The 25,827-nt window shown below is 48.5% G+C and overlaps 1 protein-coding gene across 5 annotated transcripts in view; it reads right to left on the bottom strand.

Annotated features, from left to right (window-relative positions):
• Positions 1 to 25,239, bottom strand: part of PHLDB3 (pleckstrin homology like domain family B member 3) — a 60,010-nt gene extending 34,771 nt beyond the window's left edge. For 2 of the 5 annotated variants that reach the window (XM_072113811.1, XM_072113814.1), the window contains exons 1-6: positions 12,297 to 12,339; positions 8,498 to 8,748; positions 3,967 to 4,098; positions 2,413 to 2,550; positions 2,093 to 2,221; positions 31 to 186 (exon numbers count right to left, since the gene is read on the bottom strand). In XM_072113811.1, the coding sequence (XP_071969912.1) occupies positions 31 to 186; positions 2,093 to 2,221; positions 2,413 to 2,550; positions 3,967 to 4,098; positions 8,498 to 8,748; positions 12,297 to 12,324 (834 nt within the window). In that variant the 5' untranslated portion in view covers positions 12,325 to 12,339. Of the gene's footprint in view, positions 1 to 30; positions 187 to 2,092; positions 2,222 to 2,412; positions 2,551 to 3,966; positions 4,099 to 5,593; positions 5,711 to 8,497; positions 8,749 to 12,296; positions 12,340 to 14,745; positions 14,766 to 25,108 lie in introns of those variants that run through there. The other 3 variants (XM_072113812.1, XM_072113813.1, XM_072113815.1) reach the window with 3 other exon arrangements.
• Positions 25,240 to 25,827: the final 588 nt, after the last annotated feature.

The raw sequence follows: 25,827 nt of genomic DNA, 5'->3' as shown, positions 1-25,827 counted from the left end.
CTGGGAGATCTATCGGGTTTGGGCTCTTACCTTCCTCTTGTTGAGGTCGTTCTGCTTCTGGGACAGGTTCTGGGAGATCTGCCTGTATGAAGCTTCCCGTTCCTCTTCCCGGCTGCTCTCCTTCTCCAGCTGCTGGAACTCCAGATCTTCAAAGGATTTGATTGCGCTCTCCATCATGTCTGTCATCTGTGATACAAAGGTGCAAATCTATAAACCCGCCCTACAACAACATCCAAACCCCGGCCCACGCAGGAGGACAATGTCACCCGCACAAAGGCCCATTCATGCTGGAAATAGTAACATCTCCAAAATATGAATAGCAGGGTGTGCCCCACGATACCCCCCGTGATGTGCTGCAATCAGGGATGGCGATAGATAACAGGTGTGCAGCGCCTCCACAGCTGACATCAGGTATCAACACAATGGAGCAAATTTACTTACCCGGTCCTATCGCAATCCCCGATTCAATTGCACCAAATCCGATTGCGTGCGCCAAAATCCCTTGTTAAATGCGGCGCAAAATCGAAATCAAAGGGTAACCCGACGAAAATGCGCTCCGAGGACTAAATGAGCCCCAATGTGTTGAGGTCGTTCTGGGACGTTCTGGGAATCAAGGACGAGCCGATTCATTCTACACTCTACATTATTGGTAAAAATCCTGACTGTGGGACCTCTCCCTTTGTTATTGACACCTGTCAGCAGGTGTGACTATACAGACTGCAGCCAGTGCTATGTATTGTCCCTGGAGAGATGTGTAATCATACCTCACACTGCTGTGCTCTGTGCTCTCTGCAGCCAGTGTTATGTACTGTCCCTGGAGAGATGTGTTATCAGTCCTCACACTGCTGTGCTCTGTGCTCTCTGCAGCCAGTGTTATGTACTGTCCCCGGAGAGATGTGTAATCAGACCTCACACTGCTGTGCTCTGTGCTCTCTGCAGCCAGTGTTATGTATTGTCCCTGGAGAGATGTGTAATCAGACCTCACACTGCTGTGCTCTGTGCTCTCTGCAGCCAGTGCTATGTATTGTCCCTGGAGAGATGTGTAATCAGACCTCACACTGCTGTGCTCTGTGCTCTCTGCAGCCAGTGCTATGTATTGTCCCTGGAGAGATGTGTAATCATACCTCACACTGCTGTGCTCTGTGCTCTCTGCAGCCAGTGTTATGTACTGTCCCTGGGGAGATGTGTAATCAGACCACACACTGCTGTGCTCTGTGCTCTCTGCAGCCAGTGTTATGTACTGTCCCTGGAGAGATGTGTTATCAGTCCTCACACTGCTGTGCTCTGTGCTCTCTGCAGCCAGTGTTATGTACTGTCCCTGGAGAGATGTGTAATCAGACCTCACACTGCTGTGCTCTGTGCTCTCTGCAGCCAGTGTTATGTACTGTCCCTGGAGAGATGTGTAATCAGACCTCACACTGCTGTGCTCTGTGCTCTCTGCAGCCAGTGTTATGTACTGTCCCTGGAGAGATGTGTAATCAGACCTCACACTGCTGTGCTCTGCAGAGAGCACAGAGCACAGCAGTGTGAGGTAAGATTACACATCTCTCCAGGGACAATACATAGCACTGGCTGCAGAGAGCACAGAGCACAGCAGTGTGAGGTCTGATTACACATCTCTCCAGGGACAATACATAACACTGGCTGCAGAGAGCACAGAGCACAGCAGTGTGAGGTCTGATTACACATCTCTCCAGGGACAGTACATAACACTGGCTGCAGAGAGCACAGAGCACAGCAGTGTGAGGTCTGATTACACATCTCTCCAGGGACAGTACATAACACTGGCTGCAGAGAGCACAGAGCACAGCAGTGTGAGGTCTGATTACACGTCTCTCCAGGGACAATACATAACACTGGCTGCAGAGAGCACAGCAGTGTGAGGTCTGATTACACATCTCTCCAGAGACAATACATAACACTGGCTGCAGAGAGCACAGAGCACAGCAGTGTGAGGTCTGATTACACATCTCTCCAGGGACAATACATAACACTGGCTGCAGTTTGTGGGGTCACATCTGCTGACAGGTTCCCTTTGAGTATATTGTCTGCAGCAGACATTTAGGTCCCCCTGTGTCTAGGATCTGCTCACCTCTTGGACCTGCCGCTGGATCTGCTCGTGTTGGCTCTCGGGCTGATTCTCCAGCTGTGCTCGGCACTCAGAGATTTTCTTCTCCAGTTCTTTCACTTTCTTCTTCTCATTCTGTAATTGTACCTTGTCCTGTGGGTAAAAGACCGAAAATTAAACCTTCAAAATAGTCGTGGAGACGCTACCACAACCCACCGGCAGCACTACCACCCAGAGGGAGTCCCACAACCTGGCACTACCCTTCTGCAACCCATGCTGCATACTGTATGAGAGGGGTGGATTTGTTTCAGTGTATTAGTGAATGTGCACAGATCACACTGTACCTTCTCCTTCTCCTCCTGCCACCTCCACTCTGTCTCCCGGAGCTGCTCCTGCAGGACACGGATGGTCTCCTCGTCCTTCTCCATCTCCTTTCTCTCTGTCCTCAGCTCCCCTTCCAGCAGGGCCAGCTCCATTTCCACCTGCATGAAACAGGTAATACAGGGGTAGTACAGGGGTATCAGGGCACAATCAGGTAATGTATTGGGAACACTGGATGACAGTATTATATAATGATAGCCATTTTCTTAACCACTGCACAGCATTGTTATATGGGCACTATATGGCGGTATTATCTAGTCACCGTCCCCTGGTGTCCCTGTGAGCAGGTATAAGGATTTGGTTGACCCCAGGTGACTAATATACACATGTAATATAATAATATCTGTTATCTGTCCTCTGCCCCAATCTGCAGGAAATATCTGAGATTTGTCCCTAAACGCCCTCAAGCCACAAACTGTTTCGGCTGATCGGAAGACGACAAGAATCTCTGTGACTCAGAGACACCTCCCCGGACTGAGCAGAGGGGGGCGCCACTGTCCATAACTTGTCCATATAACTTGTGGTAAGAGAGTGAACCTATAATTATAGATCAATGGATTGAAGCACCAATAGGACGAATTTATGTACCCACCCCATGGGGTGCATGTGGGCTATGGACGGAGGGGGGCACAGGTGAATTCTGGGGAGCACATGGCACGGATGTGTCTGTATGTGCAGGTATGTGGGTGGGCGACTGGTTATAAAACTAAAGGAAGAGCAGCTCTGGAGCATAAACTTCCGCTCTGTCAGGTGCTACAGTAACAAAATTACAATTATAGTTAGTAAAATAGGAAAGTTTTAAGTCCCACTCCGGACCCCTCTGCAGGTTTGGGGTAGGATCTATCATAATTCCTTTTCACTGCAGTGCTTTACCATCTCTAAGAACTCTGCTTACTGTCAGTGAGTGGAAATATATGTTTTCAATGAGAAGCCGCACTGATACATTGTAACAAACAGCAGTGCACTGAACACTACCAATTATGTGGGGGGGAAATATTCAATAATGGTTCCATTCAATGACAGCAAGCACATTTTGACAATTGTTTAGGAAATTGCAGATATTTTCATTGTACAGTGATGTAGACTAAGTGGTCCCTAGGACGGGCTCCTGGGGGGTCAGTGGAGCAGGATGCTGGGAGTCATCCTCTACACAGAAGCCGCTGAGCTCGTGTGACATGATACATCTCCCGGAGTGATGTTCCCAGACGCCGGTGCCATCCCTCGCCTGCTCCAGTTTCGGTTCCTCCCCCCTTAGGGTGCACGGTCTGGAAATACTGGTTTGTCAAGATGCTGGGGGTGACGCAGAACGGAAAGAGGGATGAATGGACGTGAGCGATGGATCAGGAATGACACCAGAGCAGATATGTACAGAAACCTGAATATTATACGTTATAATGATATGTCCCAGGCAGATCAGCTCCTGGGAAAGCTGGGTGATGAGTAATTCCCATATGACCAATTATACAGTGAGATGTGAGAAGACCATGTATTGGGGTGCACTATTGAGGAGGGGGTACCTCGATTTTCAGCTCCCGCCTCTGCAGCTGCAGCTCCCGAATCTCCTGCTCCAACTGAGAGATTCTGCTCATCACTTTCATCTGCTCGGCCTCCAGACGCCTCTGAACCGGATTTCCCGCTAATTCCTCGCGCTGTGGGGACAAAAAGATGAGCCAGTAAGAAAACTGGGGTAACAGCGGCCATATTGGTGATCACCCAGCTTTCCCAAGACTCTATTGCAGGACGCATACGTTATAACAATAAAGTGGTGACTTATTATCTGTAGTAAGTTATTATGTGGATACAATGTTGCAATCGTTGGTGACCTAATATTCTCATTCATTCCCGGAAGTTTCCATGAGCGCGGGGTCTGGGCCTCGTCATGTAAACAGCGCTTCACTAGTGACGACTGACTCTGCGTGGTGTAAACCTTCTACGGTGTGGGATGAAGCAGAGGCAATTCAGCTACATGCACAGCGTGACTCTGATTACTCACCAGGACAATGATAACAATCCCAAAATCCATGATATAGCAGAGCGGAGATTGTCATTTCACTCTGTAGCACCGTGATTTGTGCCATATAACCCACTCAACTCTGCTACACGTGTTAGGGCTAAATATCCCCACGCAGTCAGATATGGAGAAACTTGTATATCCTATGCGGCAGTATACAAATGTAGCAGAGCTGAGTTTGTCATTGATCTCTATGTAGGATTGCAGTAGATTTTCCCCAACAGTCGTACACATGGCTGCAAATTTCGTCATGAGTTTTGCCAGATGATAAACTCAGCTCTACTACATGCGTCACGGCCATTTGTAAAGGATCTGGCAATGTCTGCAGCACATCGTCACTGCTGGTAATAGTCTGCGGAGGTGAGAACTCTTCTGACAATTTGAAGCACAGGGACGGTTTCGTTGCCAGCTGGAGAGGAGTAGTAGAGACGAGTGTGTGTGGAGGAGCTGTAGCCACTTATGCTGTGATATACAGATGTAGCAGAGCTGAGTTTATCCTTCAGCTTGACAGCCGGATTGCATTAGAATTAATGCTTCAAATAGCACATTGAGACATCATGATGACATGTGCCAGATGACAAGCCCAGCTCTGCTACACGTGTGACGATAATGCCTGAGTAGCACCAAGGGGAATGTGACCACTTAGAGTCAGATAACAGCCCTGCTAAGGGGTCACATGGGGGGGCGGGGGTGCTGTCATCACGCAGCGCTGTGCTATACATGATATACAGATGTAGCAGAGCTGAGATGGTCATTAATACAGTCCTAAGTAACATAGATAACACAAGGGGTGGGGGGCAAGTTCTCATTCAATGTTTTTTCCTCTCTTCTTCATCTTTGATGTTTACAGGTGAATTCCTCTGCTTTGATAACATGGATCCATCACAGGAGGACCCTATGGGGGGGGGGGGTCATCTGATGACCTGCGGAGGTCATGACCCTTGATAATGCTGTGATTATTTACTCACTTAGTAAATGACCCCCATTATGTGGTTTATACCCCGGGGGTCAGACGTCAGGGCGCTTCCATGGCGACTGGAAGTTTTGGCCACAGCTGCTCCATTACTGTCCATTAATGGTTAATTTTACAAGCTGGCGGCCATTAATAAGGCATGAAAGTCATAAATCCTCACCCATAGAGGGGAGGAGCTTCCTCTCAGGGCGGTGGGATGCGTCATTGTTGCCTGGCAAAGGCCATTACAACTATAAACATGTTACTACCATTCCCCAGACTCCTAGTGATCCTTAAAAAACTAGTCCCCAGTCCACTATGGTCACTAGGGGAGATTATTTATGGAGCTGTCCATAGCAACCAATCACAGCGCAGCTTTCAGTGTTCAAGAGCAACACACAAAATGACAGCTGCTCTGTGATTGGTTGCTATGTTTTATAATGGGTCTGTGAATAAAATGGCTGCCACACTGGATGTAAACAAGCTCCGAAAACCACCGGCCCGAATCTGTTATGTGAATGTGGGCAGAGGGTTCTTGCAGCCCACATACACAATGGCGCCATTAGCATGACCTAATGTCATTGTAAAATATACAAATATTAAAACATACAATAATCATAAATGTCCTGATCGTCACATTATATATTATATCACACGGCTCTGGATATCATAAAACGCGCTTTGCAGTGTGTCCATGGACCTGGGCGCTCGGACGCCGTCACTGGGGACTGTAGCCAGTGACTCACATAACGTGACATACAGTGAGAGATATGACAAGATGTCGCCATCACCTCTCCAGCCCCGGGCACAGAGCCCGCACCACTTCACTCTCTTCACCATCTACATTACAGGAAACTGTGGGGTGAGGGCTCTTAAAGGCAAAGGTTTAGGGTGATGTCACACGTTCCGTTTTTCAGATGCACTTTTTGATGCCCAAACCAGGAATGGAGTGAAAGTAGGAGGAGGTGCAGCACCTTTCAATTATTTGTCTCACCCATTATGATCCACACCTGCTTTTGGCTTTAAAAACTGCATCTGAAAAACTGAACGTGTGCCATCACCCTTAAAGACCCCCTGCCTCTCCCGTCTTACTATTACTATTGGATTTGGCTGTTTTTAGCCATATCTGTTTCTGGGAGAGTTGGGTGACCAGCACAGAGATAGAAGACTTCCATACAGACTGCTGATGTGGTAGCACCCGCTGTTTCACATATTTAACATGCAAAACACTGGGTGCCCATTACCAATCACATATGTTTCAATGGAAATACATAGGAGATCAGGCCGAGCCTCACCCACTTGCATGACATTTCTAAATACAATTAAAAACCAATGTGTGAATGCAGCCTAAGGTGTGCGTTTTTGACCAGTTGGAATCAAGATAATTGGTCAAACCTGTCAAAAACTGATACATTTTCAAAAAACGCATGTGTTCTGAACCTGTTTTTAGTCCTTTTTTAGTCATTCTTTTACAGTCCGTTAAAAATGCATGCATTTTTGAAAACTCATCAGTTTTTGTCAGTTTTCAATTAAGATAATTGGGAAAACCAGACAAAAACGGATGCGCGTGTCAACTGCCTTAATAATCAGGCAGAGTGATCCGTGACGTGCTACTGTAAACCACTGTGCTGCTGTGAAGTGTTCTGCTGTAACACCTCTGTACTTCCATTATGAGTGCTGCTATGCTGTTACATGTGCTGCAGTGACATGCAGCTGTAACACCTCTGTGCTGCTGTGACATGCAGCTGTAACACCTCTGTGCTGCAGTAACATGCAGCTGTGACACCTCTGGGCCGCTGTGACACCTCTGGGCTGCTGTGACACCTCTGGGCCGCTGTAACATGTAGCTGTAAGACCTCTGTGCTGCTGTGACATGTGCTGCTGTGACACCTCTGTGCTGCTGTTACATGGGCCGCTGTGACACCTCTGGGCCGCTGTGACATGTAGCTGTAAGACCTCTGTACTGCTGTGACATGTGCCGCTGTGACACCTCTGGGCCGCTGTGACACCTCTGGGCCGCTGTGACACCTCTGGGCCGCTGTGACACCTCTGGGCCGCTGTGACACCTCTGGGCCGCTGTGACACCTCTCGGCCGCTGTAACATGTAGCTGTAAGACCTCTGTGCTGCTGTGACATGTGCTGCTGTGACACCTCTGGGCCGCTGTGACACCTCTGGGCCGCTGTGACACCTCTGGGCTGCTGTGACATGTAGCTGTAAGACCTCTGTGCTGCTGTGACATGTGCTGCTGTGACACCTGTGCTGCTGTTACATGCAGCTGTAACACCTCTGCTGCTGTGACGTTTAGCAGGTACTTTGATGGATGTTTCCTGTAACCCCTGTAATTATGTTGTCACTGTGGAGCGCTGGGAGCGGTTTTATTGTCTTCACTCCCTTGTATTGCCAAATACTTGTGCTACACAGCAGATAAGTACAGAACCACAGAGGAGTCTGCGCTGGTAGAGGACTCCCTTAAGTACATAATAACATCCCCTTTAAACTACTGCTGCACATTACAGGGAGCTGTGCGGTGATGTGAGGACCCTGACATAAGCGCTGTTCACACAGGGGTCTCAGGTGAGGATCCTTTGGGTGCAATGAGACAGGAGCGTCTTACCAGTGTCCGGGTGCAGGTCCTACGTAGTTGTCCTCCTCAGGATCTATGGACTACACGATGCAGGGGGATGAGATGTGCTGCCGTATTATAAGATGTCAGTCAGACACTTAAGGGCAGCATCCTGTCTCAGGCCCTTAGGAAGAACCTACACATCTCACCATTGTCATTGCATCTTCAAAGGGGCCGTACACTTCCCTCAAAATTGCTACTTTTTGAAATGTCTTATTCTCGGCTCCTTCTAGTCATAACCATTCTTTTAGGGTGATGGCACACTTGGCGTTTTGAACACGTTTTCAAACCATTTTGAATCAAGATAATTGGTCAAACCTGTCAAAAATACATGCGTTTTTCAACGGACTGCTCAAAAACGGCCCAAAAATGCACTCAAAACGCCACCTGTGCCATCACTCTTATTGGGCAAAGGCGGATAGTTCCATAGTAGACCTACATGTATTGGTCAGACTTCTCACCTGAGTGTGAGCACTTTCCGTACTGCTGGTCTCCTCATCATCCGTGGTGCTGTCCGTCCCTCTTCCACCCTCCGAGGACACGGAGTCTCCTTCTAGCTCTTCCACACGGGGCTCCCATCCACACTCCTCCTTACGTTCGGGGGACATGGACTTGGCTTTGTGGTCGGCTGTCTCCAGACAGATCTGAAGCTCTGGCTGCCCCAACCTAGTTCCAGGACATCCAACAACCATGAGTGACCAAGACGTGATCCCTGCGAGGAGAAGACAATGTTACATGGAATCTCCAACATCAGTTTAAGACTGACCACACACCAGCCCCCTGTCACCACCAGCATTGGGGCCTCATATAGACTGCCCCTGTACAGTTATATTCCACCTCACTAGGCACCCCTTTACTGTTATGGTGCACAGGAGAAGAGGGTTACCAGCCTTATTACCCCACCCATGGGGGTCTCACAATCCAGAATCCTAGGAAATGAGGGGACAAAATCCAATCACTCAAACCTAACCAGGTTACTAAGCTCCATAAAGAAAACAAAGAGAACCGCCATGGGGCCTCATTTCATCCCATAATTTTAACAATATGGAAATTACATATTTTCAGTTTTAAATATTTTCAGGATGGGGGGTAAGTTATTTGGGTACTAATTTATATAGGGAGACAACTCCAATCAAAGTGTATAGTAGTAAAAGAAGAGGCACAGGGGGTGTAAAGCGTCTCCTGTGGATACTTCACTTTCCCTGCAGTTTTACTGGGACCTTGAACCCTGAAACCTAAGAAAAAGATGCTCCAAAATGGGAGTAGTTTCATCAAAATTATAGTAAGAGATCTCCGGGCCCAGAAGGGTCACAAGCCGAGTCTATAAGATTACAAATTTCGTAAGACATCCGTAGGAGTGTTACTATAGTGGGAGGGTCAGAAGTAACTCTTAAGTTCTAGAGTCAGATGGGGGTCCCAGGGGTCCCTTTGTTTGTGATCTTTGTGGATTCTTTACAGAATTTGTATTGGTGTCCCAGAGCTTTAAATCCCTCCCCCGAGGAACACAGAAGAGCAGTAGAACATCACAGAACATCACAGAGAGCGCCCTCGACCCACTATCCTTGATTGTTGCAGTAAATCTGAGCAATGTAACAGTATTCCACATCCATGGAACAGTTGGTGATAAGGGGTGATGATCCCTTTAAGAGCAGTGTGTTTTTGTGGAGTTCCCATGCTCTCCTCCGTGTACTTTTCTCATGATATACCGCGCTGTTTGTTTATTGGCTTCTAACTATAACCGCAGCCATGATTCAGCGCCGTCTCCTGTAATCTCCTCGGATGTTTCATTCTAAATATCTAGATATTTACAGCAAACACGAGGCCGCCCCTCGGGGGACCAGAGGTCATGTTGTGCAAGCGGGCCCCGGCCAGCCGCGCTCACCCGCACTCCCAGGCTCCACTTCTGCTGTGACAGCAGATGTAACATCTGGGGACTTTCACTACTGCATATTGTGGCTATAAATGCTGCGATGACGAGGATCTGCATGGAAACTCCCCGAGCCTGGAGCCATCAGTGACCAAAATATCTGGACGCACTGGAGATGGAGAAGACAGGACTTTCCATCCAAAACCCCCAAAAATATTGATTGACAGATGAGATAGATAGATGATAGATAGAATAGTGAGGTTCAGTAGGGGGCGCTGTCTGGTGTGACGCACAGCACATTTGCTCTATAGCTCTTCTACCTGAGCCCTTATTAAATATTTAGCCCGATACCAGCCCCCGGCACCTCATTGTCTGCACAGTGGGATAACAGCTGCGGAGCAGGAGAGAGGAGGCCACGGCCTCTGCTGCCTCCATATCAGAGACGGGAGAAAGACGAGGCCTTGGGGGCGGAAAATGTACTGGATAATAGTGGTGTCACCTGTCACAATGGACATCATATTACCAGGACCTGGAGATCAGCAGACGCCACTGAAGCCACTTATCTCCACAGTACAAGTATATTCCACCCCATAGAGGCAACGCTACACAAGTATTGGACATAAGAGAGGAAGGGGATCATGCCATGGAGGGGTCTAACTCACTTCCACAATCCATTATCCCCGCCAGTGAGGGGGCTGCAGTCATTCACCCCAATCTAGTAACCAATGTTACATATTAGAAGGAACCGCCATGGGGTCTCCTCTAACCCCATCATCTTTACACCGCAGAAAATACATATTCTTAGCTTAGGGTGCATGTATTCCAAAACTCAATGCAACAGCGGAAGAGAGATTTGCCAAATTGAATTGCTGTTAACATTTGCACCCAAACATTGAGACATTGTGTTAACATTGTGTTAATGGTTGCGTTTTGTTAACATTAATTTCATTAGGCAAATCTTTCTCTTTAGCTGTTACATTGTATTTGGAAACAAATGTGTTAAACACCATTCCATGTGTGCATGCGCCTTACAATATTTATTTACAGGGGAGGGGGGGTTGTTTTATATAGTAAATAGAGCACAGTTTGCCCCCCTTAGTCTCTAAGCCCCTGAATCGTCCTCTAATGATGCGTTATGATCCATGGATTTCTCCGGAAACACCTCTTATTGTCAGTGGTTAACGAGGCTTAATGAAGCATCGCCTCCATTCACATCCATGGTATTATTGTCTTAAAGGGGCGGTAATGGGGGCTCCCTTCACGCTGCCTCAGATCTACTGTTGGAAGCGAATTTAAGACGCAGTAACGTTAAGTTTGTCATTTTCTTTTACATATATATTTGTCCTATTTTGTCGCCCGGTTTTTGGCCCCTGGTTGGGCTCTGCTACGTGTGCGGCGGCTTTCTGCGGAGCTGCGGATGTTGCTAGACAGGTCCTGGCTGTCACGGGATGGATTGTAATTCTCCCGTGCCGCAGCCTGGGAGTGGGCGCCGTGAGTCGCAGGGTGTAGCTTGGATTCATTTTCCAGGTCAGACAATGCTATTATTTAATGCGGTGCCTGCCCCGACATGCGCGAGTGTGTATAGATGCTTACATGCAGATGCAGCAGAGCTGAAGTTGAAGTTTAACCCTTTGAGGCTGAATTGTTGACTATAGTGTAAGCGGAGCTACGCACTGCAGGACATTAGTCTGGGCCCCGTGTGTGAGGCGTCCCCGCTGGCGTCCTTGACATCGTCCCTGGCCTTGTATTTGTCTTTGATGTTTGCTCTTTGCTCTTGGATACGGCGTCAGGTGTTAACTCTCTAGGTGCTGGGTCTGTATTAGCAGTGCCCCCTCTGTGCCCGGGGGATGGACAGTGTGGGACACCCCTGCCACTACTTCCTGTGACCACCCCTGGGGCTACACGGTGGTCACCCAGACAGGAAGTAGGTGCTGGGGCTGCAGGGCACACGGCATGGGCAGCGCTGGTGACCCAGGGAGGAATGTAGACAATGGCCACTGACCGGCTGCTGATGGGTAGGTCCGCACACTATTTATATGGCTAATAATATCCCGCTGCCATGCCCTGTTATTACATGAGCGGAGGGTGTGGATCCTGCTTTCCCGTCATGATACCTGACACAAATATTATCACAGGCCGGGGATGTGTGGGAACAGCACCCAGTGTACTAAATATACCCATCATGGCAGCGCCACTAGACCCGGATATCACAGGGTCCAATAGTAGATGGCAATCACAATGAACAGCGCCACCCCTGTCCACAGGACGTGTCAGGTAGTGCAGCTCATATACATTCACCAAGCTGCAGCAACAATACCAGATGGTTCTAATGGCCAGGGGTGGCGCTGTCTCTTCATCACGTCTGTAGGGTCAGGCAGATGGGCAGCACTTACCTGAGCGGGCACCTCCATACCCTGCCATCCAGGAATGCTGCAGTACTACACCCCCCTCCTGCTGCTGGACTGTACAAACACTGCAGCTGTGTGCAAATATTATGCATGGAAACCTTCCAGGGAAGGGCAGCGACAATGTGACACCGTGACCGGGTACCCTGAGCCGCGCACTGCAGCACAGAGGATTTCAGGAGTGTGGGGGCTCCACTAATGTGTCTGACCAGTGCATATTATATGAGCTACAAGTCTACAGGGTACAGAGTATTTAAGGTGAGCAGGACGGTGCACCCACCCCCCACACCCGCTGTGTCTCCAGTAAAGACTTCCTGATTCTGCGGCTTATTTCATTTTAAGTTCCTAATCTCATTGTTCAATTTACAAGAACACATCACGCTCCGGCCCATTACAATCCCACCTGGGTGCACTGCTCATCCTGAGCTATCTGGTGCACGAGCAGAATACCAGAACAGCAGTGCACGCTGACACACAGGCATCAGCATGAGATTTGTTATTCTACTCATGTACATAGTCTTCTGTGTCTCTCAGTAGATATTGAGGGTAGTAGTAGTCTACCTCTGTTCTGTTACAGTGTGTCAGCGGTTATGTGACACGCAGGGGAGCTGCGTACTGTGAGGATGGCAGCGCCAGTCCATAGGTCACCCTGGTGTGTTATTACCTTATCCCTCTCACATAGCACAGAAATATTAAAGTGACAGGAGCCTTGTTATAGGTGATAAGGTCCAGGTGTGGGGGCCATGTTTACATCATGAGAACAGGTTCTGCACGTCTCCGTGTGACAGGACATTAGGGGGGGAAGGCGCTGCCATTCCTGTCACTGATTTGACTACGTGGAAATAATATGGCGCCGATTTCCCTGTTTTGACATATATTTGCATATGCACCTGTCATGCAGAAGAGCACTTAAAGGGGCACTCCACAGTGACGGCCTAGTGCAGGACATCAGAGTCACCCTGGGGCAGATTGTCAGTGCACTGCGATGCCCCCCTCAGGTGTGATGTGATCTGCCACCATTGTGCCATCTGTTCCTGACAAAATATTACAAGGTCCTGACTGAAAACGAAACAGATTGCAGGACACAGGCGCCCCTAACCCCCGCCATCACACAAACCTTCCAGATGGTTCCACAGAAAACCATAAAAACCCACAAAATAATGTGACTTTTATGGGAATGTTTTATGTCCTCCATTACTGTGCCTGGTTTTCACACAATTTCACAGTCGGCCATTCATGTGGCTGGAGCTGAAAGCTTCCATTGTGATTTACAGCGGGGAGCAGAGCGGCCATGAAAAGAGGGGAAACGACAGAGCAAAACCAGGACAAAAGACGCCAGAGCCAAGGATGGAGGGATGGAGGGGAGCCGAGAAAGAAACCTTCCATGTATAAAGGCCGGAATCACAGAGTAATGTATGCAAGATGGCGGCATAGTTACCACAGGTATAATGTATGCAAGATGGCGGCATAGTTACCACAGGTATAATGTATGCAAGATGGCGGCATAGTTACCACAGGTATAATGTATGCAAGATGGTGGCATAGTTACCACAGGTATAATGTGTACAAGATGGTGGCATAGTTACCACAGGTATAATGTGTACAAGATGGTGGCATAGTTACCACAGGTATAATGTGTACAAGATGGTGGCATAGTTACCACAGGTATAATGCATGCAAGATGGCGGCACAGTTACCACAGGTATAATGCATGCAAGATGGCGGCACAGTTACCACAGGTATAATGTATGCAAGATGGCGGCACAGTTACCACAGGTATAATGCATGCAAGATGGCGGCATAGTTACCACAGGTATAATGTATGCAAGATGGCGGCATAGTTACCACAGGTATAACGTATGCAAGATGGCGGCACAGTTACCACAGGTATAACGTATGCAAGATGGCGGCACAGTTACCACAGGTATAACGTATACAAGATGGCGGCATAGTTACCACAGGTATAACGTATAAAAGATGGCAGCATAGTTACCACAGGTATAATGTATGCAAGATGGCGGCATAGTTACCACAGGTATAATGTATGCAAGATGGCGGCATAGTTACCACAGGTATAATGTATGCAAGATGGCGGCACAGTTACCACAGGTATAATGTATGCAAGATGGCGGCACAGTTACCACAGGTATAATGCATGCAAGATGGCGGCATAGTTACCACAGGTATAATGTATGCAAGATGGCGGCATAGTTACCACAGGTATAACGTATGCAAGATGGCGGCACAGTTACCACAGGTATAACGTATACAAGATGGCGGCATAGTTACCACAGGTATAACGTATAAAAGATGGCAGCATAGTTACCACAGGTATAATGTATGCAAGATGGCGGCATAGTTACCACAGGTATAATGTGTACAAGATGGCGGCATAGTTACCACAGGTATAATGTATGCAAGATGGCGGCACAGTTACCACAGGTATAATGTATACAAGATGGCGGCACAGAGCACAGCAGTGTGAGGTGTGATTACACATCTCTCCAGGGACAATACATAACACTGGCTGCACAGAGCACAGAGCACAGCAGTGTGAGATCTGATTACACATCTCTCCAGGGACAATACATAACACTGGCTGCAGAGAGCACAGAGCACAGCAGTGTGAGGACTGATTACACATCTCTCCAGGGACAATACATAACACTGGCTGCAGAGAGCACAGAGCACAGCAGTGTGAGGTCTGATTACACATCTCTCCAGGGACAGTACATAACACTGACTGCAGAGAGCACAGAGCACAGCAGTGTGAGGTCAGATTACACATCTCTCCAGGGACAATACATAACACTGGCTGCAGAGAGCACAGAGCACAGCAGTGTGAGGTCTGATTACACATCTCTCCAGGGACAATACATAACACTGGCTGCAGAGAGCACAGAGCACAGCAGTGTGAGGTCTGATTACACATCTCTCCAGGGACAATACATAACACTGGCTGCAGAGAGCACAGAGCACAGCAGTGTGAGGTCTGATTACACATCTCTCCAGGGACAATACATAACACTGGCTGCAGAGAGCACAGAGCACAGCAGTGTGAGGTCTGATTACACATCTCTCCAGGGACAATACATAACACTGGCTGCAGAGAGTACAGAGCACAGCAGTGTGAGCTCTGATTACACATCTCTCCAGGGACAATACATAACACTGACTGCAGAGAGCACAGAGCACAGCAGTGTGAGGTCTGATTACACATCTCTCCAGGGACAATACATAACACTGGCTGCAGAGAGCACAGAGCACAGCAGTGTGAGGTCTGATTACACATCTCTCCAGGTACAATACATAACACTGGCTGCGGAGAGCACAGAGCACAGCAGTGTGAGGTCTGATTATACATCTCTCCAGGACAATACATAACACTGGCTGCAGAGAGCACAGAGCACAGCAGTGTGAGGTCTGATTATACATCTCTCCAGGACAATACATAACACTGGCTGCAGAGAGCACAGCACAGCAGTGTGAGGTCTGATTACACATCTATGCAGGGACAATACATAACACTGGCTGCAGAGAGCACAGAGCACAGCAGTGTGAGGTCTGATTACACATCTCTCCAGGGACAATACATAACACTGGCTGCACAGAGCACATAGCACAGCAGTGTGAGGTCTGATTACACATCTCTCCAGGGACAATACATAACACTGGCTGCAGAGAGCACAGAGCACAGCAGTGTGAGGTCTGATTACACATCTCTCCAGGGACAATACATAACACTGGCTGCAGAGAGCGCAGAGCACAGCAGTGTGAGGTCTGATTACACATCTCTCCAGGGACAGTACATAACACTGGCTGCAGAGAGCACAGAGCACAGCAGTGTGAGGTGTGATTACACATCTCTCCAGGGACAATACATAACACTGGCTGCAGAGAGCACAGAGCACAGCAGTGTGAGGTGTGATTACACATATCTCCAGGGATAATACATAACACTGGCTGCAGAGAGCACAGAGCACAGCAGTGTGAGGTCTGATTACACATCTCTCCAGGGACAATAAATAACACTGGCTGCAGAGAGCACAGAGCACAGCAGTGTGAGGTCTGATTACACATCTCTCCAGGGATTATACATAACACTGGCTGCAAAGAGCACAGAGCACAGCAGTGTGAGGTCTGATTACACATCTCTCCAGGGACAATATATAACACTGGCTGCAGAGAGCACAGAGCACAGCAGTGTGAGGTCTGATTACACATCTCTCCAGGGACAATACATAACACTGGCTGCAGAGAGCACAGAGCACAGCAGTGTGAGGTATGATTACACATCTCTCCAGGGACAATACATAACACTACACAGAGCGCAGAGCACAGCAGTGTGAGGTCTGATTACACATCTCTCCAGGGACAGTACATAACACTGGCTGCAGAGAGCACAGAGCACAGCAGTGTGAGGACTGATTACACATCTCTCCAGGGACAATACATAACACTGGCTGCAGAGAGCACATAGCACAGCAGTGTGAGGTCTGATTACACATCTCTCCAGGGACAATATATAACACTGGCTGCAGAGAGCACAGAGCACAGCAGTGTGAGGTCTGATTACACATCTCTCCAGGGACAGTACATAACACTGGCTGCAGGGAGCACAGAGCACAGCAGTGTGAGGTCTGATTACACATCTCTCCAGGGACAGTACATAACACTGGCTGCAGAGAGCACAGAGCACAGCAGTGTGAGGTCTGATTACACATCTCTCCAGGGACAATATATAACACTGGCTGCAGAGAGCACAGAGCACAGTAGTGTGAGATCTGATTACACATCTCTCCAGGGACAATACATAACACTGGCTGCAGAGAGCACAGAGCACAGCAGTGTGAGGTCTGATTACACATCTCTCCAGGGACAATACATAACACTGGCTGCAGAGAGCACAGAGCACAGCAGTGTGAGGTCTGATTACACATCTCTTCAGGGACAGTACACAGCACTGGCTGCAGTCAGTATGGTGACACCTGGTGACATCCCTTTAATGAAGACTATTCAGGGCTCTGTGTGAGTTTCTGTCTGAGATAAATGAAAGCAATTAAAGGACTTCACACCCTTTAATTATGTGCGGCAGTAACCAGATAGGAGGACAGCTGGGTCACTAGACCCCTAGTGTTGTGGATGCACCACATGGCGGGGGAGCTGTGAGGGGCCACATCCCCTGTGACATAGGTGTCAGGGTCACACAGAGGCGCCATAGGTCAGCACAGGTAACTATAGCATCAGGCCTGGTGTGTGCCCGCCATGCTTTACACTGCAGCTCTGCTCCTTTACATCAAACTACATGGTTATTACAGAGAGGATAAAATCATTTAAAGGGGATGTTCTCAGGTAACACTAATTCAGGGGATGGGGGATGGGGCTGGAGTTCTGCTTGTGTTATGTCAGAGCTCGAACGGCTCCTACATCCTCATTTCCTTAAGTGAAACCGGGTCTGGGGGCTAATGAATTCCAGAGCCGCAGGACCCCGGATCAATGGGCACATTCACAGCTTTACCTGATTACAGACAACATGGCCGCCACACGAACAATGGACTGACCCCACATCACGTGTATACAGTGTACACAGGGACCCCACTAATAAAAACACACCAAGCAGCCGCTACTATCCAGCATTATATGGCAGTATTATGTGCACACTATATGGCGGCATTATTCTACAAGGAGAACTTGCTGGAATTAAGGAGCGAGAGAAAATAAATATTATATGGGAACTATATGGCGGTATGGTCCTGTTACTGTATGACGGTATGTTATTAAGTGGGTTGAATATCAGCATAATTATTGCACTATATGGCGGCATTATGCTTATTATCAGTGGGTTGTATGTAGAAATATAATTATTGTACTATATGGCGGCATTATGCCTATTATCAGTGGGTTGCATGTAGTAATATAATTATTGCACTATATGGCGGCATTATGCCTATTATCAGTGGGTTGTATGTAGTAATATAATTATTGCACTATATGGCGGCATTATGCTTATTATCAGAGGGTTGTATGTAGTAATATAATTATTGCACTATATGGCGGCATTATGCTTATTATCAGTGGGATGTATGTAGTAATATAATTATTGCACTATATGGCGGCATTATGCTTATTATCAGTGGGTTGTATGTAGCATTATAATTATTGCACTATATGACGGCATTATGCTTATTATCAGAGGGTTGTATGTAGTAATATAATTATTGCACTATATGGCGGCATTATGCTTATTATCAGTGGGTTGTATGTAGCATTATAATTATTGTACTATATGGCGGCATTATGCCTATTATCAGAGGGTTGTATGTAGCATTATAATTATTGTACTATATGGCGGCATTATGCTTATTATCAGAGGGTTGTATGTAGTAATATAATTATTGTACTATATGGCGGCATTATGCCTATTATCAGTGGGTTGTATGTAGTAGTATAATTATTGCACTATATGGCGGCATTATGCCTATTATCAGAGGGTTGTATGTAGTAATATAATTATTGTACTATATGGCGGCATTATGCTTATTATCAGAGGGTTGTATGTAGTAATATAATTATTGCACTATATGGCGGCATTATGCTTATTATCAGTGGGTTGTATGTAGTAATATAATTATTGTACTATATGGCGGCATTATGCCTATTATCAGAGGGTTGTATGTAGTAATATAATTATTGTACTATATGGCGGCATTATGCCTATTATCAGAGGGTTGTATGTAGTAATATAATTATTGTACTATAACGCGTTATGCTGCTATTCTGTGGGTTGTATTATTATGATGGCACTATATGGCGGTATGGTGCCACTATGGGGGTTGTATATGACATCATTTTCATGGTAATTTATGGCGGTATTATGCTGCTTACATATAGTGGCAGTATCCTGGCCCAGTATGTGTCTTGTGCATAGCAGTGTTATGTTTCCATGGAACAGACGTGTGCTAGTATTATCTCTGTACTACGTGACGGTATAGGGGGACAGTAATCATAGGGGGGTCTCAGCTTCGCCTATTTTTGCGCCTGGTTTGTTATCTTTTTTGGCTTGTGATTTATGATGGATCTGGTTCTGCCTTAGTAAATGTGCTTTGGAATTGTCACAGGTCCGATACATTGGCGCCAAATTTGTCACAAATTCTTCCGCTACAAAGTAAATGTCATTTGTGACCAATAATGAAACGAGACTGAGAGAAGGCGACAGAAGGTTCCGGGCCTCATCTCTGCACATAAAGTATCTAAAAGTTACAATTATGTACAAATATTATTATAATGTCCAGTAAATGGCGTCTGATAATATCCTCACATCTGTACAATAATCCCAGAGAAGATCCCAGAGACAAGGATGAGGCGTCACTGGGGAAATGTCACATTATAATCTGCGCTGACCGATTCCTCATGTTCCAGGGAGATAATTTTTTAACTTGGGAAGTGAAAACCTTTGTTTCCAGTAATGAAAAGTGAGATTTATTTCCAGTGCAGCCGCTCAGAGTAGTTGGATTTTTGCAACTTTTTATGCGCAAAATAGTGATAGATGCCGAGCAAATATCTGTATAACGGCCGCTCACTGGGGCTTATTTACTAAGAGTCATCGGACTTTCAGAAGTTTTAAGGATTTTCACGGTTTTGACAGGTATATAACAGGGGTCTGTGCTGGGATTGTGTCGCACGCAATCAGTTTTTGGCGCAGCTTCCATACAGCACAATTTAGATGGCGGGCTGTTGGATGATCCGACAGATTCAGGACTGAGCGCGAGATGTGTCTTTCAAACTATGTCACAAGTCCAAGCACTTACATGAATGGGAAGAAGAAAGTGAACCCCGGGGACCTGAGCGGGGAAGCGACACATGCAGGATATCGGGCGCAGGATCTTAGTGACTCCCCGCACAGCGCATTATACACGGACAATGCACTTACATGAATGGGAAGAAGAAGGTGAACTCCGGGGACCTGAGCGGGGAAGAGACACATGCAGGATATCGGGCGCAGGATCTTAGTGACTCCCCGCGCAGCACATTATACACGGACAATGCACTTACATGCACCAGGAAGAAGAAGGTGAACTCCGGGGACCTGAGCGGGGAAGTGACACATGCAGGATATCAGGGCACAATCTTAGTGACTCCCCGCACAGCGCATTATACATGGACAATGCACTTACATGCACCAGGAAGAAGAAGGTGAACTCCTGGGACCTGAGCGGGGAAGCAACACATGCAGGATATCCACCAGGAAGAAGGTGAACTCCTGGGACCTGAGCGGGGAAGCAACACATGCAGGATATCGGGGGCACGAGCTAAGTGACTCCCCGCACAGCGCATTATACACGGACAATGCACTTACATGTACCAGGAAGAGAAAGGTGAACTCCGGGGACCTGAGCGGGGATGCGTCACATGCAGGATATCGGGCGCACAATCTTAGTGACTCCCCGCACAGCGCATTATACACGGACAATGCACTTACATGTACCAGGAAGAAGAAGGTGAACTCCGGGGACCTGAGCGGGGAAGCGACACATGCAGGATATCAGGCGCAGGATCTTAGTGACTCCCCGCACAGAGCAATATACACGGACAATGCACTTACATGCACCAGGAAGAAGAAGGTGAACTCCGGGGACCTGAGCGGGGAAGTGACACATGCAGGATCTTAGTGACTCCCCGCACAGCGCATTATACACAGACAATGCACTCACATGCACCAGGAAGAAGAAGGTGCACCCCGGGGACCTGAGCAGGGAAGCGACACATGCAGGATATCGGGCGCAGGATCTTAGTGACTCCCCGCACAGCGCATTATACACGGACAATGCACTTACATGCACCAGGAAGAAGAAGGTGAACTCCTGGGACCTGAGCGGGGAAGCGACACATCCAGGATATCGGGTGCAGGATCTTAGTGACTCCCCGCACAGCACATTATACACGGACAATGCACTTACATGCACCAGGAAGAGGAAGGTGAACTCCGGGGACCTGAGCGGGGAAGCGTCACATGCAGGATATCGGGCGCAGGATCTTAGTGACTCCCCGCACAGCGCATTATACACGGACAATGCACTTACATGCACCAGGAAGAAGAAGGTGAACTCCTGGGACCTGAGCGGGGAAGCGACACATCCAGGATATCAGGCGCAGGATCTTAGTGACTCCCCGCACAGCGCATTATACACGGACAATGCACTTACATGCACCAGGAAGAGGAAGGTGAACTCCGGGGACCTGAGCGGGGAAGCGACACATGCAGGATATCGGAGGCACGATCTTAGTGACTCCCCGCACAGCGCATTATACACGGACAATGCACTTACATGCACCAGGAAGAAGAAGGAGAACTCCAGGGACCTGAGCGGGGAAGTGACACATGCAGGATATCGGGCGCAGGATCTTAGTGACTCCCCGCACAGCACATTATACACGGACAATGCACTTACATGCACCAGGAAGAGGAAGGTGAACTCCGGGGACCTGAGCGGGGATGCGTCACATGCAGGATATCGGGCGCACAATCTTAGTGACTCCCCGCACAGCGCATTATACACGGACAATGCACTTACATGCACCAGGAAGAAGAAGGTGAACTCCGGGGACCTGAGCGGGGAAGCGACACATGCAGGATATCAGGCGCAGGATCTTAGTGACTCCCCGCACAGAGCAATATACACGGACAATGCACTTACATGCACCAGGAAGAAGAAGGTGAACTCCGGGGACCTGAGCGGGGAAGTGACACATGCAGGATCTTAGTGACTCCCCGCAAAGCGCATTATACACAGACAATGCACTCACATGCACCAGGAAGAAGAAGGTGCACCCCGGGGACCTGAGCAGGGAAGCGACACATGCAGGATATCGGGCGCAGGATCTTAGTGACTCCCCGCACAGCGCATTATACACGGACAATGCACTTACATGCACCAGGAAGAAGAAGGTGAACTCCTGGGACCTGAGCGGGGAAGCGACACATCCAGGATATCGGGTGCAGGATCTTAGTGACTCCCCGCACAGCACATTATACACGGACAATGCACTTACATGCACCAGGAAGAGGAAGGTGAACTCCGGGGACCTGAGCGGGGAAGCGTCACATGCAGGATATCGGGCGCAGGATCTTAGTGACTCCCCGCACAGCGCATTATACACGGACAATGCACTTACATGCACCAGGAAGAAGAAGGTGAACTCCTGGGACCTGAGCGGGGAAGCGACACATCCAGGATATCAGGCGCAGGATCTTAGTGACTCCCCGCACAGCGCATTATACACGGACAATGCACTTACATGCACCAGGAAGAGGAAGGTGAACTCCGGGGACCTGAGCGGGGAAGCGACACATGCAGGATATCGGAGGCACGATCTTAGTGACTCCCCGCACAGCGCATTATACACGGACAATGCACTTACATGCACCAGGAAGAAGAAGGAGAACTCCAGGGACCTGAGCGGGGAAGTGACACATGCAGGATATCGGGCGCAGGATCTTAGTGACTCCCCGCACAGCACATTATACACGGACAATGCACTTACATGCACCAGGAAGAGGAAGGTGAACTCCGGGGACCTGAGCGGGGATGCGTCACATGCAGGATATCGGGCGCACAATCTTAGTGACTCCCCGCACAGCGCATTATACACGGACAATGCACTTACATGCACCAGGAAGAAGAAGGTGAACTCCGGGGACCTGAGCGGGGAAGCGACACATGCAGGATATCAGGCGCAGGATCTTAGTGACTCCCCGCACAGAGCAATATACACGGACAATGCACTTACATGCACCAGGAAGAAGAAGGTGAACTCCGGGGACCTGAGCGGGGAAGTGACACATGCAGGATCTTAGTGACTCCCCGCACAGCGCATTATACACAGACAATGCACTCACATGCACCAGGAAGAAGAAGGTGCACCCCGGGGACCTGAGCAGGGAAGCGACACATGCAGGATATCGGGCGCAGGATCTTAGTGACTCCCCGCACAGCGCATTATACACGGACAATGCACTTACATGCACCAGGAAGAAGAAGGTGAACTCCTGGGACCTGAGCGGGGAAGCGACACATCCAGGATATCGGGTGCAGGATCTTAGTGACTCCCCGCACAGCACATTATACACGGACAATGCACTTACATGCACCAGGAAGAGGAAGGTGAACTCCGGGGACCTGAGCGGGGAAGCGTCACATGCAGGATATCGGGCGCAGGATCTTAGTGACTCCCCGCACAGCGCATTATACACGGACAATGCACTTACATGCACCAGGAAGAAGAAGGTGAACTCCTGGGACCTGAGCGGGGAAGCGACACATCCAGGATATCAGGCGCAGGATCTTAGTGACTCCCCGCACAGCGCATTATACACGGACAATGCACTTACATGCACCAGGAAGAGGAAGGTGAACTCCGGGGACCTGAGCGGGGAAGCGACACATGCAGGATATCGGAGGCACGATCTTAGTGACTCCCCGCACAGCGCATTATACACGGACAATGCACTTACATGCACCAGGAAGAAGAAGGAGAACTCCAGGGACCTGAGCGGGGAAGTGACACATGCAGGATATCGGGCGCAGGATCTTAGTGACTCCCCGCACAGCGCATTATACACGGACAATGCACTTACATGCACCAGGAAGAAGAAGGTGAACTCCGGGGACCTGAGCGGGGAAGTGACACATGCAGGATATCGGGCGCAGGATCTTAGTGACTCCCCGCACAGCGCATTATACACGGACAATGCACTTACATACTCCAGGAAGAAGAAGGTGAACTCCGGGGACCTGAGCGGGGAAGCGACACATGAAGGATATCGGGCGCAGGATCTTAGTGACTCCCCGCACAGCGCATTATACACGGACAATGCACTTACATGCACCAGGAAGAAGAAGGTGAACTCCGGGGACCTGAGCGGGGAAGCGACACATGCAGGATATCGGGTGCAGGATCTTAGTGACTCCCCGCACAGCGCATTATACACGGACAATGCTCTTACATGCACCAGGAAGAAGGAGGTGAACTCCGGGGACCTGAGCGGGGGAGTGACACATGCAGGATATCGGGCACAGGATCTTAATGATACACCATATTTGTGCCCCAATATGTCAGATACGGTGCAGAGATTTAAAACCACTAAGTGCCAGACTTTTGCCTGCACCCAAAAAAAGTTGCAAATTAGAGACAAATTTAATAACTTGTGGAAAAAAACACCAAAAACAGTATAAAAAAAACTATGATCAATGCCCCCCATAGTGTTATGTGGGTTCTATGTAGCAGCATCACTAGGGCAGCTTGTCATGCAGGACCTTGGGAAAGCTGAGTGACCACTAAGGTGACGAAGTTACCAATAACACACAACTAGTGAAAGATGAAGTTACCAAGAATATATCCACTGCCTGGAAAATACTAGAGATAGATATATAGATAGATAGGAGATAGATAGAAAGAGAGATAGCGATAGATGTTTAGTTTTCCTTCTTGGACTTTCTTATACGTAGATAGATACATATGAGATAGATATACACAGGTTTCTATATCGCCAGCATATACCGCAGCGCTGTACACAGCAGGGATACAATTATTTCTCCGCCTCCACAAGAATCATGATAAATCTATGTTCCCCTCCATCCTCCCCCACCTGTGGTGGCACTACAGCCCTCAGCATTGCTCTCTGATAGGAGCAGTAGTCATAGTCCAGGACATTGTATCAACTTCTCATAAACTTCTCATAAACTTGTAGAAACTCCAAGTCCTGCGCGTCCCCGCAGCTTGTGGCCCCCATGACCTCTTACCTTACTCCTGAGGGATCAAGGACAAGGCTCCAGGGGTCACCAGCAGCAGCAGGATCCGACCTCCGCCGCTCACACTGCAACTGCACTGGCACACTGTGACAAAGCCAATGCTCCCAGCCCGCAGACACGCCTCCTCCCTCCGGCCCCGCCCCCTCTGTTTACCCTCCTCCTCCTCACACACAATCCCATTATCTCCTGCATAACAAAGTCACAGACAGTAACAGTATCAGCTCATTGTTACATCAGGGGGAGTAGAATCTGCCAGCAGTATCATTCACCAGAGGGTCACCAGGAGAGTGCTACTATATATATATATATATATCACACTGCCTGTATATACTATCTGTGTGCTGTGTGCAGGGTCTCCAGTGTATCCTATGAGATGTGACATCACACTGCCTGTCTATACTATCTGTGTGCTCTGTGCAGGGTCTCCAGTGTATCCTATGAGATGTGACATCACACTGCCTGTCTATACTATCTGTGTGCTCTGTGCAGGGTCTCCAGTGTATCCTATGAGATGTGACATCACACTGCCTGTCTATACTATCTGTGTGCTCTGTGCAGGGTCTCCAGTGTATCCTATGAGATGTGACATCACACTGCCTGTCTATACTATCTGTGTGCTCTGTGCAGGGTCTCCAGTGTATCCTATGAGATGTGACATCACACTGCCTGTCTATACTATCTGTGTGCTCTGTGCAGAGTCTCCAGTGTAT

Source organism: Engystomops pustulosus, chromosome 6, assembly GCF_040894005.1.
Source record: "Engystomops pustulosus chromosome 6, aEngPut4.maternal, whole genome shotgun sequence".
NCBI lineage: Eukaryota > Metazoa > Chordata > Amphibia > Anura > Leptodactylidae > Engystomops > Engystomops pustulosus.
The sequence above is the reverse complement of the archived record's forward strand: the minus strand, read 5'-3'. Positions and strand labels throughout refer to the sequence as shown.